Raw genomic sequence first — 19,687 nt, 5'->3', positions numbered from 1 at the left:
TAATAATTCTCATCCCACATTTTTCACAGACAATATTTGGTATATTTATATTATAATCAGTAATTGTGACATTTAGGGAGAATTAAATCAAACCTCTGCCACATTTTCTGCAACATGCAGCAAAATTTTATGAGTAAGCTCATTTCTGTAACAGCTGATGTGTAATTTCAAATTGCACCTCTACGTTTTAAGTGTGACAGCTGAATTACTCTTTAAATTTTCTATGCCTTCCTGCTCAACAATAAAATAATTCCTCAAGCTGTAAGACTAGTCAAATATATCTTCAGTAATAAAAGGACTGCACGCAAAGAAAACTATCAGCAAAGCAAAATGCTTTGAGGCTACTTCAAACACTAAGATGCTACTTCATTCTAAGGTTAAAATCCTGCCTTATTAAGTAGTTAGTATCTACTACTTCCCAGAATCTATGAATCATTTATATTTACTTTAGTAGTAACTGAAACATCTGTTAAAAAGAAAGATTTAAACAGGTACAGTTTTTAATCGTAACAGAGGTAACACAGAATTTTTAACTACAGTCAACAATTTTTAGTCTGTATTAATCCTAACACATAATTTGTAATTATCTTCTTGGATAATTTATTGCTCATCATTACGAGGTCCCACAAAGACAAAAGAGCATTTTAAACCTTTCAGCATATTTAAATAGCAATTATCCATGGCAACAGAGTACCCACACTCCAATTTCCTAAGGGGGAAAACACATTACTAAGGCAGGCCTGATTTTTGTTCCAATGTCGTAGTCAGTCATGTACATGAACAGTGAGTGGTTGAAGATAGTTCTCTATTCATGAAATGAGTGAAGAAGTCAACAATTAAAAACTGCCTGCCACTTTGCAACATTATAAAAATGCTAAATAAATCACATGAAATAAGCAGAAAACAATTTCTCAGAATTATCAGGGCTCCATGTAATTACTTTATTAAAAAACTTCCGATTTTAAATACAAAGTGTGCATTTAAAAAACTGAGGCACTGAAGAATAAAAGGCACCCACACAGATGCTCACTGCTGTGTTACCTTTAATAGAAAAAAACGTGCAACAGATGTACATAGGGGAATGGTTTGACAAGTTCTGGCATGTCTAGTACCAGGAATATTATGTAGTCATTAAGAGTCACTATGGAGATCATGAAAAGGTTTACATGTTAAATGAGAATCTTTTTTTATTAGTTTCAGGTGTACAAAGCAATGTAATAGACATTTGTACCCCTCACAAAGTGATAACCCCCCCCAACCTACTACCCCTCTGACATCGTATATAGCTGTTATAATTCCATTGACTATATTCCCTATGCTGTACTCCACATCCTGTGACAACATATATACAGAGCATGCCAAAAAAATGTATACACATTTTAAGAAAGGAAAAAACTGTATTAAAATTGTAATATGCAATATATACTAAGAACAAAAGATGTTTACAAGTCACGTTTGACTTCTGCAATTACAAGAGGTGCTCAAAATGATTACCATCAGCGTCCAGACACTTCTGATTAAATACATTATTTAATTATACCAGGGATGCCAAAAAAATGTATATACAAGTAGACACTTTGGGCAACATTGCTCAAGCAATAGTTCACTGTAATCAGAAGTGTCTGGACACCAATGGTAACCACTTTGAGCACCTCGTGTAATTGCAGAAGTCAAACATGACTTGTATTCATCTTTTGTTATTGGTATATATTATTACAATTTTAATACAGGTTACTCCTTTCTTAAAATGTGTATATATATTTTTTGGCACCCTCTGTAGTTGACATTCAATATTTTTCTACTACAGCTTCAGGTGTATAGCACATTGGTCAGGCATCTACACAGTCTATGAAGTGATCCCCCAATAAGTCCAGTGCCCATCTGGCACCTTACATAATCTTTACATTACTGATTATATTCCCCATCTTGTATTTCATATCCCGTGACTATATTATGACTACTAATTTGTACTTTCTAATCGCTTCACTTTCTTCCCCATCCACACCCCCTTCCCATCTAGCAACCATCAGTTTTTTCTCTGTATCTCTATTTCTGTTTAATTTGCTCACTTATTCTGTTCTTTAGATTCCACATATAAGTGAGATCATATGGTATTTGTCTTTCTCAGTCTGACTTATTTCACTTAACATAATGTTCTCTAGGTCCATCCATATTGTTGCAAATGGTAAGATTTCATTCTCCTTTATGGCAGAGTAAAATCTTATTGCAATACTTTATGCAGAAGAAAAGGGAACACTTCCAAACTCATTCTATGAGGCCAAAGCCCTACAAAGATATCACAAGAAAACTACAGACCAATATCCCTTACGAATACAGATGCAGAAATCCTCAACAAAATACTAGCAAGCCAAATCCAGCAGCATATTAAAAGGGTTATATACCATGACCAATGAGGATTAATTCCAGGAATGCAACGGTGGGTCAACATACAAAAAAAAAAATCAATCAGTGTAGTATATCACACTGATTAACAGAATGAAGGAAAGAAACTGCATGGTCATCTCAGTAGATACAGAAAAAGCATGTGACAAAAATCTAACACCCTTTCAGATAAAAACAATGAACAAACTAGGATCAAAAGGGAAATTCAATATGTTAAAGGGCATTTATGAAAAACCTACAGCTAACATTATACTCAATGGTGAAAGATTGAAAGCTTTTCCCTTAACATCAGGAAAAAGACAAGGATGCCTTCTTTTGCCACTTCTATTCAACACTGTACTGGAGATCTAGCCACGGCAATTAAGCCAAAGAAAAAAGAAAAAAAGCATCCAGATTAAAAAGGAAGAAGAAAAACTATCTCTAGTATTTATAGATGACATGATCTCAAATATAGAAAACCCTAAAGAATCCACAAAGAAAAAATAAACTATTAAAGCTAACAAATGAGTTCAGCAAAACTACAGGATACAAAATCGAATTACAGAAATCAGTTGTATTTCTATACACTGGAAATGAATAATCTGAAAATGAAAATAAGAAAACAATTCCATTTACATACAACTGCATCAAAAGAATGAAATATTTAGTAATAAATTGAACCAAGGAAGTAACGTGTTTCCCCGAAAATAAGACCTACCCGGACAGTCAGCTCTCATGCGTCTTTTGGAGCAAAAATTACTATAAGACCTAGTCTTATATAAGATCCGGTATTATATTATAGTAAAATAAGGTTCGGTATTATATTATAGTAAAATAAGATTCGGTATTATATTATAGTAAAATAAGATCCGGTATTATATTATAGTAAAATAAGACCAGGTCTTATAGTAATTTTTGCTCCAAAAGACGCATGAGAGCTGACTGTTTGGGTAGGTCTTATTTTCGGGGAAACGGTACAAGACTTGGACACTGAAAACTGCAAAACGTCACTGAAAGAAACTGAAGACCTAAATAAATATCTGGTCTTTTTTTTTAATATTGTTCATGGACTGGAATATTTAATATTGTTAAAATGGCAATACTCCCCAAATCGATCTGCAGATTCAATGCAATCCCTATCAAAATTCTGACTTTTGCAAAAATGGACAACTTAATCTTAACATTCATATGGAATTGCAAAAGGGACCCCCAAATAGCCAAAATAATCTTGATAAAGAACAAAGTGGGAGAACTCACAATTCCTGATTTCAAACCTTACTACAAAGCCAGAGCAATTAAAACAGTGTGGTAATGGCATAACATAGAATTGTGAGTGCAGAACTAAACCTATATGTCTATGACCAATTCATTTTCCACAAAGGTACCAAGACCATTTGATAAGATATGGCCTCTTCAACAAATGGTGCTGGGACAACTGGATATCTACATGCAAAAGAATAAATTTGATGCCTATCTTATACCATATACAAAAAGTAACTCAATGGGTAGCCGGTTAGCTCAGTTGGTTAGAGCACGGTGCTCTGAACAACAGGATTGCCAGTTCAACCCCCACATGGGCCACTGTGAGCTGCGCCCTCCACAACTAGATTGAAACAACTACTTGACTTGGAGCTAATGGGTCCTGGAAAAACACACTTAAAATAAATAAAAAGTTTTTTTAAAAAAACTATTAAAAAAAAGTACTTCAAAATGGACTAAAAACCTAAATTTAAGAACTAAAATTCTAATACTGAGAAGGAAATACGTGAAAACCTGCATAACCAATGTTTTTTTGAAATAAAAATAAATATGACATCATAAGCACAGCATTCAAAGAAAAAAACAGATAAATTGGATTTCATTAAAACTAAAAACTTCTGTGTGTCAAAGGACACTTATCAAGTGAAAAGACAACCCACAGAATGGGAAACATTTTTGCAAATCATGTATATAATAAGGATCTAGTAGCCATATATATATAAAGAACTCTTATCATTCAGTAATAAAAGACAAATAACACAATTTAAAAAATGGGCAAAGGCTTTGACTAGACATTTTTTCCAAAGATATACAAATAGCCAATAAACACATGAAAGTATGCTCAACACCATTAGTCATCAGGGAAATGCAAATCAGAACCACAATGAGATACCACTTTACACATAGTAGGATGGCTATAACCAAAGGAGAGACAATACCAAGTGTAGTCACCCAGGATATGAAGAAACTGGAACTTTCACACACAGTCACTCATCGCATGTTTCAGTCAATGACAGACCACATATATAAGGGTGGTCCCATAAGATTATAATGGAGCTGAAAAATTCCTATTGCCCAGTGAACATCTTAGCCGTCATAACCTCACAGCACAATGCATTACTCAGGTGTCTGTTGTGATGCTGCTAGAAACAAAACTACTGCACTGCCAGTGGTTTAAAAGTATAGCATACACAATTATGTACAGTACATAATACTTGATAATGATAAATGACTGTCACTGGTTTATGTATTTACTATACTGAACTTTTCATCGTTATTTCAGAGTATACTCTTTCTACTTATTAAAAAAAAGGGGGGTACTGTCAAACAGTATGCTGTGTCAAGCTGGCAGCAGCCTCATACATCTTATGTTTACTGAGCCTCTCGATTGCATCGTTTTCTCTAGTGCTTGATTTAATCTCGTGTTGTTTTGTACAGTAACATGCTGGACTTGACCATGCTGGCATTCTGATCTCGGACTTCCAGCCTCCAGAACTGTGGAAATAAATGTTTGTTGTTTAAGCGCCCCCCGCCACCCGCCCCAGTCTATGTTATTTGTTCTAGCAACCTGAGCTGACTAAGACAGGAATGAACTACTGTTACACGCTACAACATGGATGAACCTTGAAAACGTCATGTTAAGTGAAAGAATTCAGACACAAAAGGCTACATATATGAGTCCACTTATATGAAATGTCCAGAAAGGCAAATACATAGAAAAAGTAGATTATTAGTGATTCCTAGGTGATGGGGCAAAGGGAATTGAGACTATCTGCCAACAGGTATGGATTTCTTTTGGGGGTGATGGAAATGTCCTGGAATTAGTGGTGATGGCTACATTGTGAATATATTAAAAATTGATGAAATATACACTTTAAAATTATTTAAATGGTGAATTTTATATCAATTTTTCAAAGTTTGAAAAAATTATATTTTCTATCCAAATCATATTTACAACTATATATAAAATAGAAGCCTTTAAATTTACATAAAATTTAAAAATAGAGATATAGATTATTTCTTTCCTCTTTAAAAACTCTTAATTTTCAGTGTGGCATTGTTTATAACAAGAAAAAACTGAAACCAATCTAAATACCCATTATTAAGGAATTGATTAAATTATGATGTAGCTATCAAAAAGAATGAGATATATTAGTTGAAAAAAGCAAAGAGCCAAAGAGTGGCTGAAGTATGATTCCATTTGTGTGTGTTTTTAATGCTAGACAAACATACTTGTATCTGCACAAGCTCTTCACAGTGCTAACCACAGTGGAGTGGGACTTGCCGGAGACTCTTATTTTTTATATTTTACATTGTTTTCATAAAAAAATGTTTGAAATAAAATAGTATCTGATTCCTCCTTTGGAATACAACCTCAAATATTTAGATGGCTTTCAAACACAGTAAACATTCAAGTATCTGTGGAATACAACATTTGCTGTATGCAAAGAAAGCTTCTTTAAATGTTGTCTTTTCACAATCAGAAAATAGATGTTGCAATAACACAATCTACATTTTCTGAGAGACTGCACTCATTATAAGGCAGCCTTTCCAAACATTTTGCCACAAAGACATTTTACATGGTATATGTGCCACAAGAAAAAAGTGTCAAGCGAAAAACAGCTCTACATACGAAGAGAATACAAAGTGAGAAATTATATTGTATTTCAGATAATAGAACTCAAAATTATATATTCAAGATAATAATGGTTTGTGATCCTAGATATATAACATGACCCTGATATAAGGACACTGTGCCTATAAGGACATAAAGGCTATTTATTATAATGTAGGAAAAGTAAATTCACTGAGATTCAAGCATAGAAAGGTACTGATGATACATAATAATGGGAATATGAGTATTAAATTACATGAAAATCTACAAAAAGGTACCTATAGCATCAGAAGCCTAAAAGGTATATAAGCAGAAATAAAGAATGCATATTCCATCTAATTCTCAATGTTGTCAGAGAATCTGCAGGATTAGATAAACACTGGAGAAATTTGCTTTGCAGTAGAGGTGAAAATATCAAAATAGAAATTCATACTTCTACTTAGTAATGATCGCAATATAACAAAAACCCACCTGCCATTCAAACTCGCTATCTGACCAATCCCAGTACGTGCTAATAGAAGAAGACACATCACTGCAGACACTCCCCTCAGGGAATAAATCAAAAGAAGTGAAGTCTTGATCATCTAACAGGGAATAGCAATCATCTTGATCTCCAACAGAAACTGATGAAAACAGCTCCTCACTGCATTCTGAGCTGGCAACGCTTGTTCCACAAGAAGTTAAGTTCCACCTTAAAAACACAACACAAAAGAAATCACAACAGGAATCACAGAATCCATTCAATTTAAAGATACTGATAAGATGTATTCACGAGGAATGGGAGTTATCTCGCTTTCAGGTATGACAATGATATTGTGATTGTTTTCAAAAGAGCCCTTATCTTTTAAGGATATATAACACAATATTTATGAATGAAATACATCTGGGATTTGTCTTGAAATAGTAAGGAAGGGGTTGACAATTGTGTAAGGGTATTGATAAAGCACACTGCCATATGTGAATAATTGCTGAAGCTGGGTGATGGGTATGTACGGTTCATTACACTATTCTCTCTACTTTGGTACCTATCTGAAAACTTTTATAATAAAATATTTTTAAAGAAAAATGTATTTAAATTAGGAATAAAGTAAAACATTCACCCACAAACAAAACATACCATAGTGGTTCTGAGTAAGGTCTGGAGTCAAACTGAGTTCAAATTCTTGCTCTGTCACTTGCCTGCTGTTCAAGCTTAAGCAAAACACACCCTCTCCAAGCCTGTGTCCTCACTTTTAAAATGCAGTTATTGGGAAGATTACATGAGAATGCATACAGAGCCCTTAGCAGACACAAAAAGTGCTCAATACATGGCAGCTATGATTATTATTAAAGGAAGAGGGTAGCCATTGCAGGGCAGAAAAAAGCACCAACAAAGTTTCTTGTATTTAAAAACTTTTACATATCAACGTTATACAGGATCATTGCAAAGATGCTGGAATAAGAAAGGAGTAATTAAGAAGATTAAAGTGACAAACAATACCCAATAACTAATCCACAATATTTTGGTACTTTTTCTGCATGCATATGTACTGTTTCACAGAATCAGCACTCTGCATATATTTTAATATCCAGCTTTTTTTCACTTAACATTATATACTGACTGTTTCCCCAAGTATGTTACTTGAAAACATTTTAATGCCTGTATAATATTCCATTGATTAAATGTATCACAATTTATTTAACCTTATTCCTTCAATAATATATAGTTAAGCTATTTCCAATTTTTTTTGGTATTACAAATAACACGGATGAAACTTTTTGTTTACAATTATTTACCCAAATATATAATCTCTCAGGATGGATTACTTGAAAGGAAAGTACTGAGCCATAGAATACAAACACTTCTAAAGGTCATAGTATACTTACTTAGCCAAATACCCTTCTGAAAGGCTGCACTGATTTACACTCCTCAAAGCAGTATATAAAAGTGCTCATTTCACCAAAACCTTAACAGCACTGGAATTCTCACTTCAAAAATTTTACCTCATGGGAGAAAAACACTTTTATATCAATTTTTAATTCTTTGATTACTGGCAAGATCAAAATTAAAAATATTTATTAGTTATTTTGCTGCAGCGTTTTTCTGTTAATGTTTTCCTTATGATTTTGTAAGAGTTCTTCAAGCATTAAGGATATTAACATTTTGTCTGTAGTATTTGTTGCAGGGTTATAGGTTTTTTTGTTGTTGTTGTTCTTGAAATCTACAAATCCGCTTTCTTTTCTAAATTTCCACTAGCTTTATACCAGTAATGAGATAATCTTCATTGCTTTGGCAGTAGCCTAGGAAATTAATCCTTAAGATAATGATTTAGTATATCCGATATTAATAAGGTACTGAAATAATGACTTCCTGAAGAAAAGTGTTATTCACCTATTATTAGGTTGTTTCTCATCCTTCATTAAATCCAGTTTTTTCTTGAATTGTGTATTTTATTTTTTAACTTCCCCTCTTATTTTGTATGACGAATCTTAATTCCAAAGTTCTCAATTTACAAAATTCGGGCAACCCAACAAATTCTATGGCACCTTTTCCTCTGAGCTAAAGGTAGAGTATTTTAAAGCACTGAAACACACACAGAGACACACACACACTAAAGTATTATAGTTCAGTAAATATAAAAGCAGATGTCAACAAACATTTATAAATAGGCAAAAATCTAAAATTCATCTAAGAATCCAAGAATATACCTTGTAATATTGCCTAGTTTCATCACATGCTTGCTAGGCAGGCAGTATCCTCATTTTTTAAAAAAATCAACAAACCTAACAGAATTAATCAAATTGCCCAGGTAATGCAATAAGACAAAAACTGTAAACAGCAATCATAAGTTCTATGCTGGACACAGGTAAATCAATATCTACATTGTGTCCTGAGCAAACTATTTTTTCTCTTGTGTCTTCAACTTGTATGACTTTTTTTCAACCTTTATTCACTCACCCACTCAACAAACATTTAGTTCTTAGTACCTTCTCTGTGCCCAGTACTGTGTTATGTGCTAAGAAAAGCTGTTAAGTAATTGTTTTTAATGAGAATTTTGTTTCACCTTGCAAAACTTTGATGAAATGTGTGTTTCCAAGTGATAATGACTTTCCTTTAAAAAAAATATGGTGTATTTAATAATCTAATTATTAGATCACTAACATGGGCATTAGGAATTTGCAGACTTGGTTTATTATTGGTTTTGTGTTCTTACCTTAGGGCAAAATCAGTATGTTTCTCAGTTTTGCAGATCTATGACATTTAACAAATAAAACGGGGCTCTGGGTATTCTTAGAAGCCTTTGCATTTTTTTTAAAAGTAACAGTGGCAAGGAAACTGGGCTCATACTTGAAAGAAATCATTTACGAAATAGAAAAATAGTACTTTTTACTATTTGAGGTTTTAAAAAAATCATATTATCTTCTAATTTTCAAATACTGTTTTTATTATTTTAAGGGAATATGGATAAAAACAAAGTAGGAAGTACTTTTATCCAATGCTGGTGGGAGTGATAAATTGGCATAATCTTACTGAAAAGCAATTTGGTATGTGTATCAAGAGCTTTAAAAAGGTTCATTCCTTTGGACTCAGTCATTGTCCTTCTAGGAATCTATCCCCGTCCCCAAATAGAAATTTGGAAAAAAGATTTATGTACAAACATGTCCAAACAATAATGTAATAGCCAAAAAAGGGAAAATGCCCCAAATATGGGGAATAATTAAATAATATATCTGAATAAGTGTTTTTATAATCATTAAAATTGTATTTTTTAAGACAATTTATTGAAAAGGAAAACACTCACAATGTAAGTGCAAATAACCTGGCCACAAATTTTATACATACACACACACATACGGTGCCTGATCCTGATTTTTAAAAATTATATATGTACATAGAACATTAAAAGTTAACATCAAAATGCTGACAGTCATCTTTAGTGCAAGAGATCATGAGTGGTTTTTATAGTTTTGTATATGCCCACAATTTTCTATAATGAGCTTTCATAATAAAAATTTAAGTGTGATTCTTTTTGGCTGTTCTTTCAGTTTCAAATGTGTAACGAATGATCACTGTGTAAATGTGCTCAGCACTGAACTATTCAAATTTACAAGGCCTTTATTTACATCTTATTCCACTAAGAGAAAGCTACCTAACACTAAGATCCTAGCTATAACCATAAAATTATTCACAAAGGAGACTTTCTCCGTATCTTAAAGAAAAATTTTGAAAAGAATCCCAATGAAATGGGATTTAACTCGATAATTAGGCTTGCTGCCCAAATTTTAATTTTTTTAAAAAAGGTAAAGCCAAGAACATTTATCTGCAAGACTTTTCATTAAGAACACACACACAAAGGACTTTCAATGGTATTTTGGCAAAATTAAGAAAAGCATGTGCACCATTTATACATTCTTCTGTAGCCCTTTCTCTTAGGTAGACCTAACCATCATCTCTCAGGATGAGAATCCAGCCAATGAGCACTCTGGAATAGCGTCCTACAGGCAGGTGGATGAAAATCATTCCAAATCCACGTCAGGCATTCACTTGCAGGGAACAGTCCCGTAGCATCACGTGTATTCCTCACTGACCCCCTGCCAGAATCCCCATACAGCCACCCAGCCACCCTGACCTTGGCTACTCCTCTGGAGCCCAACAGGTCATTAATGTCCCAAGTTAGAGCACATGACACAACCCCCATACTCGACTCACTCCAATTCCCAACTCTCCTCCCAGTGACCTCAACTGTCTTGGGATCATTACACATCCCTCCTACTCCCTCTACAGTCTTAAAAATAAAAACATTTCAGGTCATTTCTAAGGTGAATTCTTCCATTTGGGCTTCTGAGTTCATCCCATCCAACTCCTGTCATCCCACACACTCCCTTGTATTTTCAATTTCTCCCTTTCCTGTGGGCTGCTTCTAAGGAGCTAAAATCTCTATCCTTGGAACAGAAAAACTAAACAAGACAGAAAAAAAAAAAAAACCACAAAGAAACCTTCAATGTATTTTTTCAAACATTACATCTCTCCTTGCTTTTCCTGCTAAATTTATTAAAAAGTTTCATCTACTATCTTAACTTCTGTAAGCCACAGTTCCACTCATGTCACGCTACTGGAATTTCTGTTCTGATTACTCCCAAATCTACATTTCTAGCCTGGATAGTTCTCCAAAGCCTGATCCCCTCCCTTTTTTAATTAAAGTTTATTGGAGTGGCAATTGTTAGTCAAGTTACATAGATTTCAGGTGCACAATTCTGTATTACATCATCTATAAATCCCATTGTGTGTTCACCATCCAGAGTCAGTTCTCCTTCCATCACCATATATTGGATCCCTTTACCCTCATCTCCCACCCCACTCCCCATTACCCTCTGGTAACCACTAAACTATTGTCTGTGTCTATGAGTTTTTGTTTATTCATTTGTTTGTCTTGTTCTTTTGCTGTTTTCAGTTTTATATACCACATATCAGTGAAATCACATGGTTCTCTGCTTTTTCTGTCTGACTTATTTCCCTTAGCATGATAATCTCAAGATCCATCCGTGTTGTTGCAAATAGTACTATTTCATCTTTTCTTATGGCAGAAGAGTATACCACTGTGGATATATACCACAACTTCTTTATCCATTCATCTATCGAAGGACACTTTGGTTGTTTCCATGTCTTGGCCACTGTAAATGAAACTGCAATGAACACTGGAGCACATGTGTCTTTACAGATAAGTGTTTTCAGATTTTTTCGATAGATACCAAGGAGAGGTTTTGTTTTGTATTTTTTCCTGATCCCCATTCTTACCTTGTCCCAACAAGACCCCAAACCAAATTCCTCCCGCCCTGTAGCCTCACTTTATGGAACATGGTTCTCCTACCTGCAACTCACAGCGCTTCTGCACCTCAAATTCTATATCGATAGGAAAACTGTGGGTAGTACCAAAGGCACACAGTAGTCTTGGGGTTTTTCTGGTTACTGGTGATTGAAAACAGGGCTGTAAAATCACATAACCGAGTAATTGCCTTATACAATAGCTCATTTCCTATCCTGCCAATAGGGTGTACAAAAGTGAGGCACTGTCCTCCCACACACTTTCACAATTGTTCAATATCAAAGTACTGATGCAGTCCTGAAAGATGAAGAGAAAAACACATCAGGTAGTTCATATTAACCCCCTTCATCTCATAATTTAGTTGTAAGACCTACCAATATCATTATTTTTTTTTCAATTTGCTAAATGACATCGTTTTTTGATGACAGTGGAGGCTGTGGTGGACAAATACGAAGAGAAAATCCACAACTACATCAGAAAAATTCTGTCCCCAAAACCAAAAAAAAAAAATTCTTAACCACTAAATATATATACATAAATGTGTGTGTATACAGAGGGTGCCAAAAAACCGCATACATTTTAAGAAAGGAAAAAACTATTAAAATTGTAATACTCAATATATACCGATAACAAAAAATGAATACAAGTCACATTTGACTTCTGCAGTTACAAGAGGTGCTCAAAGTGGTTACCATCAGTGTCCAGACACTTCTGATTACGGTGAGCTACTGCTTGAACAACTTTGACCAATGTCCACTTGTATACATTTTTTTGGCACCACCAGTATGTATCATATTGACATTTCAATTTAAAACACATTTAAGTTATTTTGCTTATTAAAATGTATTTCATAATTCCAGACAAACCCTACTTGGTCATAAAATCCTAAAAGATAGTCCCAGGAAAATGTGAATTCTTAGGAAACTGGCTGTGTTCATGCAATTTATTTTCCACTGAACCTAGACCAGTGACATCAACCTAAATCACAGGTGACTCTAAGCTGAACACTAGAAACATTCAGTCTTAGGGATCCTAAGTAATAGTGCCTGACTCTCCTGATTAATGAAGGTTGCAAATGTAGCCCAGCGCCCAATACATGAAGAGGCACAAATTTGTCATCATTTTAAGGCCCTTATCAAGAGTATTAAACAATCTCCAGTTTTCTTATCAAGAAAGAAGCAAAATAAAGGTAAATCAAGTATCTACCACTGACAAGCTTTCTACTTTCAATGAAATGTGTTTTATAATGACTAAACCCAAAGCAGACTATCAGCACTCAACTATTCATATCTGATTTTTGGATTATTGTTTGAATTGGTGAATGATGAGATGTGAAGAAAAGAATTGACACATAAAAAAGAAAACTCCAAAATAAAAGAACTGCCTAAACTTGGCCCACATACATGACTTAGCTGTTTACTTCTTCCTGAAAAGAAATGACTGGAAGCACATGGTCCTCTCAAACACCTTCTTGAGGAGAGCTAAGAAGGCAGAATGTTCCAGGAGAAAAGATTTAAAAAGCAAGGTAGTCCAGAGCAAACATTATATGCTGTAAGTATTGCTAATTCTGCTCCCCCCCCATCTCTGCTGAAAAGAACAGAGTAAAATACGTGAGACCTCCCACTGCCATTCCAAGCCTTGTGAAAAGTAGGGTGGGTGGGGGTTAAAAAAACAGGCAGTAATTAGGAAAAATAACACTTGACTTGGAAAAACTGGGGCTGAGCAGGAATCTTCCTCTCTATCTTCACTGCCCCATTCTGCAAGACTACCTTGACTTTACCACGGTCTCTAAGAAACGGGATAGGAAAACACAAGGAAAAAAGGAGAAAGAACAGAACAAGCACTAAGAAATGCATTATTCTCCTTGCTTCACTCCCCATCACCCCACCGTTATGGCAGTGCTTACCCTCAGGTGCCTGTCCCCACTCCCTCGCCCTAAGCATCAGAGCAAGCTAATTCTGAAACCACTTCACTTTCCCGTGTATATAACTTGCTCCAATGTTGCAAAACTTGAATGTCAAATATGTATAAAAGTATTCTTTTATACTATTTTCCAGTGCAAACAATCCTAAGCACACTTGATTTCGTGAATATGTTACATTCATGTTATAGTCACCTCATGGGTTAAACAGTCTTCTGTGAGTTAGTCTAAAAAAAAAACAAAACGATAGTAACCATTTACAACATTGAAGCCATTAGCTCTGTTCCAAGTTTCAGCACTGGCTCCAAAGGAGCAGTCCTGGTTTTGTCTAACTCAGTTTTATGACCTTGAACACAATCTTTTCTCCCTGGACCTCAGTTTCCTCATTTTTGCAATGAGGATTTGGAATAGTTTTAACAAATTTACTATCGCTTCCTTTTCAAATGTGTTATACTCATGTTCTATGTGATTGTTTAACTATAATACCTTGCTTCCAGACTATATAACTTTCTCTTAGGTAGGAAACATGTTTTACACATTCCCTGTATTTGGTAGAAGCTCAGTAAATCTGTAAACTGATATAAGAGATGGTGGGGGACATACAAAAGACATTAAAATGTGGAAGGATTTGTTCATGGTCATATGGTAAACTGGATCAGAAATCAGAACTAGACTCCTTAATTCAACTCCACTATTTTCCCTAGCTGAACCCCTCCTCCCTTGTTCTCCACACCCTTCCAGGCCTTTGTATATGTATCTCAAACATCCACTTAAAGGTTGGGGCTACGTGTAAAACAACTTCAAATCCCTCACATTTAGTATAACACTTAAATGCTTGCATGAAAGAATTCTTCCGAACACTCCCTCTAATAAAACTAGTTAGGGGATGCACCCTCTGAATAAATTTGAATAAGCAAGCCCATCCTAAGCTTCACTCCATCCTTCCACTGGATGAGTAAACCAAGGGATATGCTACATGAAGGTATCTCCCAGATTTAAGCTTATACATTTTGGCAGAGCCCAAAGGGCGAAGGCAAAGAGTTCGTAAAGGAGAGAGGGAAAAAAGAATTGTCTGGTTTCCCAGAGCTTCACTAGGGGGTGGGGGGTGGAAAGAGGGTTGTGAGACAGGTTAAAATATGGGAAAGGAAGATTCTAGCTTTAAAAGTACCACCTTTCAAAGGATCCATGGTGCCATCCGAAACCCACTCTATAGCGTTATCAGAAATGGAAGGGGTTAAACTTTTGCGGGTGGATAGAAACAGGGGAGTAGCTAAAAATCAAAGGTGGGTGTTTGGGATTCGCAGGGGACAGACTGGGGGCGGGAGTTGGAAAGGAGGAATCCCTAAGGTCAGAAGATGAAAGGGGGAAAGGGGAGAGAGTAAAATGCCGGCCAAAAGAAAAATCGGGAGGGCAGGGGTGAAAAGGAGGGGGAGGGGGAGGGAGAGGGAGCCCGGGAATGAGCGCCGGTCGGAGAGAAAGGTGGGGGAGGGGAAGAACAGAAGTGCACACCCAGGGCGGAGCGCCAGGCTTGGGGGAGAGCCGGGTGGTCGCCGGCTTAGGCAAGGGTGTGGGCCATCCGCCCCTGCCCCCAGCGGCGGTTTGTACCTGTTGGTGTGGAAGCGGTGGAGCGGATCGGTGCGATGGCAAGAGGACAGCTGGCAGCCAAAGTCGCTGATGTCCAGGCAGCCCGGCTCCTCGCTCGGGCAGGTGCCCACTCCGCGAGGGGGTCCCAGAAGCGGAAAGGGTTCCTCGGGGGTCAGAAACTTCTCGTACGAAGTGGTGGCCGACGCCTCGTCCGACATGGCTGGAGATGACGGGGCTCAGGCTCCCTCTCTAGCCCCGGACTGCTCCCGCGCCCGCCCCTGCCCCCACTCTAACCTGTCCGCTGTCGCCGCCGCGCCGGGGTGTGCCCGCCGTAGCTCACCAGCAGGCTGAGCGCCGCGGCCCGTCGCTGCCCCAGGAGTGCCGCGCCGCGCGACGTGGCTGCTACCGGCCACAGCGAGCCGCTGCCCCCCCGGTTAGCCCCCCGGTGGCCCCCGCAGCGGCCTCAGTCGCCGCCGCCGCTGCCCAGGCCAGTCTCGTCGGCGCAGCTCCGCTGCCGCCGCCCGGCCCGGCCCGGACCGCCCCACCCTGCCCCGCCCACTGCGCTCGCCGCCTGCAACTACTGCAGTCCGCCCGGCGCCCAACCGGAGGGGAAGGGCGGCGGGAATCCGCTCCCCGCGCCCCCTTCAGGAGCGGAGGAGGAACTGAACCTCCGCCGGCCGCCGCCGCCGCGCCGCCCGCCCCGCCCTCCACGCAGCCAATCAGGGATTCCAGGCTCTAGAAAGCCGGGCGCTTCACGCCATCCCCCTCCACCGCCTTCTCACTGGTGGCTGATTACTAAACAGCCAGCCGCAGCCCTTAAAAAAGGGACTTGGCCAAGGTCACACTGCGGGTGCGTGAGAAGGAATCCAGATGCCCTGGTTCCCAGCACACTTGATCACCCTGTCCCAATTCAACAAGTATTTATTGAGGTCCTGCAGTTGTGTGCCCAGCACTGTGCAATAAGCTGCAGGGAAAATGGGCCAAGTAGAGAAAAATAGCCCCTGGTTCAGCTCTGATCACCTAACCCCGAGAATTCTACGCAACAGCCACCAGGCTACTCAGAGCTGCTGGACACGGAGAGCTCTTTTGTGCTCTCTGCTGGGGCTCACATTATGAATTCTGCTTGGCATGCCCTGCCATTTCTCCCTTGCTAATCCTTAAAGCCCCAGCTCAAAGGGTACCTCCTCGGTGAAGCCTTCCCTGACTTTCAAAGGAGATTTAGGTATTCCTGCCAAAGCTCCCATAGAAAGTGCACTTGACTTGTTCAACTTAAATCAACTCGCTAGGTGTTAAATACTGTTCTTTCTTTTCTCTTTTCTCTGTAGTCCAGACAGATGGTTCCAGATCTCAGGCGCGTAAATCGTTTTAAAATATTCAGAGGAAGACACAAGATTGCCAATTTTCTTATCTTGCAAACTGGAGGAAAATTTTAAAATACCCACTACTATTTTATAAAAGGAAGCATGTTTTCATATAAAATGATAAGGACATAATCTCTCAATATAACATTAAATATATTTAGCTTTATGGAAAAACTACGTTGAACCTGTCAACAAAAGGTCGCTGCCACCAATCCAATACCAACAGGAGTCTCCAATCTGGGGCGAGGTGAAGGGAGGTACTTCATTCAAGTGTAATGGTTGGCTCCAGTGTTACAACTCAACTCAGGGAAACACAGCAGAAAGTACACTTCCGCTGGGAAATGGGGGAGGCTGACTTATATAGAGAGAAGTTTCCACCCGTTCCCTGATTGGTCCATTTATATACAAATGAAGACTCCAAATTCACACAGTTTGATTGGTCCAAGAAGTACTGTCCTGATTGCTCATTACAGAGTTATTATGATTGTTCCCTAAAGATGCAAAGGAGAATATAACTGCATAGCTCCAATTGGACAGGGAAGGTAGCAGTCTCATTGGTTGAAATATAATACCCAGATCTTCTTTATAAGGTTGGACTCAGAAGGCCAGAACACAGTGCAGGAAGCTTGACAGCTCAGTTTGTAGGTTTTTCCAGATACAGGGTGTGCGTGAAAGGCCTTGGCAAACAATGGCTGCTCGACTCTGAATTTGGGCCCAGTTAACAGCAAGGAGTCCTTCTTAGCAGGTACATTCTTTCTCAGGATTGACAAGAGTTTATAGTCCACTTGTCAGCCAGGAGCTAATAGTGCCCATATTAAACCAAGGAAATAAGTATCATCCCTAACCTAAAGAGTCTGCCAAACCAGCTATGAGGTCATTGTCCAAATTACCCAATTCTGATTTCTGGGTTTACTTCTGGAATTCTTAGTGGTGTTAAAGAACTTAGAGAGATCTGCAGGGATGTAAGCACAACATTCTACTGTTAAAATAGCCCAAATTCTCCCTCAAGAAGTCAATCTTATATCTAAGGTAGCTCTATTTTGAACCACTGCCTGTTCAATTTCTTGAACCGAAGCAAGAAGTTCTATAGTCTTAGAGACTATATTGGTTTCCTGAAACTGCTGTAACAGTTTGCCACAAACTCAGTGGCTTAAAACAACATAAAATTATTCTTGCACAGTTCTGGAGGCCAGAAATCTGACACCTAGCAAGACCACACTCACTCCAGGGGCTCTAGAGGAGATGTGGTTCCTTGCTTCTTTCAGCTTCTGGTGGCTGCCCTAGCATTCCTGGGCTTGCGGCTTCATCACTTCAATCTCTACCTTTGTATTCATATAGCCTTCTCCTCTGTGTGTCTGTCAAATCTCCCTCTGCCTCACTCTTGTAAGGACATTTGTCTTTGGATTTAGGGTCCACCCTGATAATCCAGGATAAGATGCTCCTCCCAAAATCCTTAACTTAATCGTTTTGCCATATATGGTAATAACCAATCATTTGCCACATAAAGTAGTATTCACAGGTTCCAGGCATTAGGAAGTAGAAATATATTTGGGAGAGCTACCATTCAGCCCACTACAGTGGCATTGTCTAAATTGCCTGTTATTCTCTGAACCACAGCATGTAGGAATTGCTCTGCTTTCTGGGCCTTTTGTAAGTCATGAAATTAAGAGGGCTATGGAGAGAAAAAAGAAATCCAGAATTCCTCTAAAGTAGTTAGCTTCAATTCTTAAGTCAGAGCACCCCTCTCTTTTTTCTTTTGTGAATTAAATTACCTACTGATCCTTTTTCTTAGAGGACAAACCATTAGGCCAAAATATGTGATATCAGAGTCAATCCCAATAAAAAGCCAGTTCCCAAAGTTTAAACAAAATATCTGAAAGAATAATTATTGAGCCTATTTTCAATGAAGACTGTGAATCTTATATCTGGTTTACAAAAAAAATAGATGAACATAATTTTTATAAAGAAAAATCTTAAAATATATAATAATAGAGATATTACATACATTCTACACTATGACTATACCAAACACACAGGAAAAATACATATTGAGAGAATCATTGAGATAATATATATTAAGAATATCAACTGGGGGCAGCCAGTTAGCTCAGTTGGTTAGAGCACATTGCTCTTAACAACCAGGTTGCTGGTTCAATCCCTACATGGGCCACTGTGAGCTGCGCCCTCCACAACTGCACTGAAACAACTACTTGACTTGGAGCTGATGGCTCCTGAAAAAACACACTTAAAATAAATAATAAGTTTTTAAAAAAGAATATCAACTAAAGAGATTCATGTTTGGAACAGGTATACAAAAATCTGTATTTTAATAAAACTCCAGAGGTAAGTCTGACATGCATCCTCGATTAAAAACCACTGCTCTTGAAGATGTTAAATTCAGATTAAGAAGTATGGTTGTGGCCAAGTAAACATTTTAAATAATAACTGAAATTATGACCAATAACACTATACTGTTGTTGCCTAATATTCTCAGTCAAAATACCACCGGGACTCTGATAAATAGAAACATAGTGGAAACCGAGGGCATTGAGAAATCTCTAGATACTTCTCATATAGCATACATTTCCTGAAATTTTTATATTAATAACATTTTGCCCATACAAATTTAACCTGGGTAAGCCTGAGCATCTCTTCTGATTGGACAGCTCTTCCCAAGCAACTCATCAATAGTAACATCAAATAAACATAATAGTTTCTAGTATCTCTCTTTTTATAAGGTGAAAAAAAATGTCTGATTGTC

General features: G+C 37.7%; 1 protein-coding gene across 1 annotated transcript in view; it reads right to left on the bottom strand.

The window, feature by feature from the left end:
* The window catches only part of FAM199X (family with sequence similarity 199, X-linked), a 30,187-nt gene extending 14,187 nt beyond the window's left edge, over positions 1–16,000 (bottom strand). The window contains exons 1-3 of the mRNA XM_019718802.3: positions 15,860–16,000; positions 15,587–15,785; positions 6,728–6,947 (exon numbers count right to left, since the gene is read on the bottom strand). Coding sequence (XP_019574361.1) covers positions 6,728–6,947; positions 15,587–15,783 — 417 coding nt within the window. The 5' untranslated portion in view covers positions 15,784–15,785; positions 15,860–16,000. The remainder of the gene's footprint in view (positions 1–6,727; positions 6,948–15,586; positions 15,786–15,859) is intronic.
* Positions 16,001–19,687: the final 3,687 nt, after the last annotated feature.

This window comes from Rhinolophus sinicus, chromosome 18 (assembly GCF_057876585.1).
Source record: "Rhinolophus sinicus isolate RSI-liver-muscle chromosome 18, RSI-T2T, whole genome shotgun sequence".
NCBI classification, from domain to species: Eukaryota; Metazoa; Chordata; class Mammalia; order Chiroptera; family Rhinolophidae; genus Rhinolophus; species Rhinolophus sinicus.
This window is presented reverse-complemented; position numbering and strand designations above follow the sequence as displayed.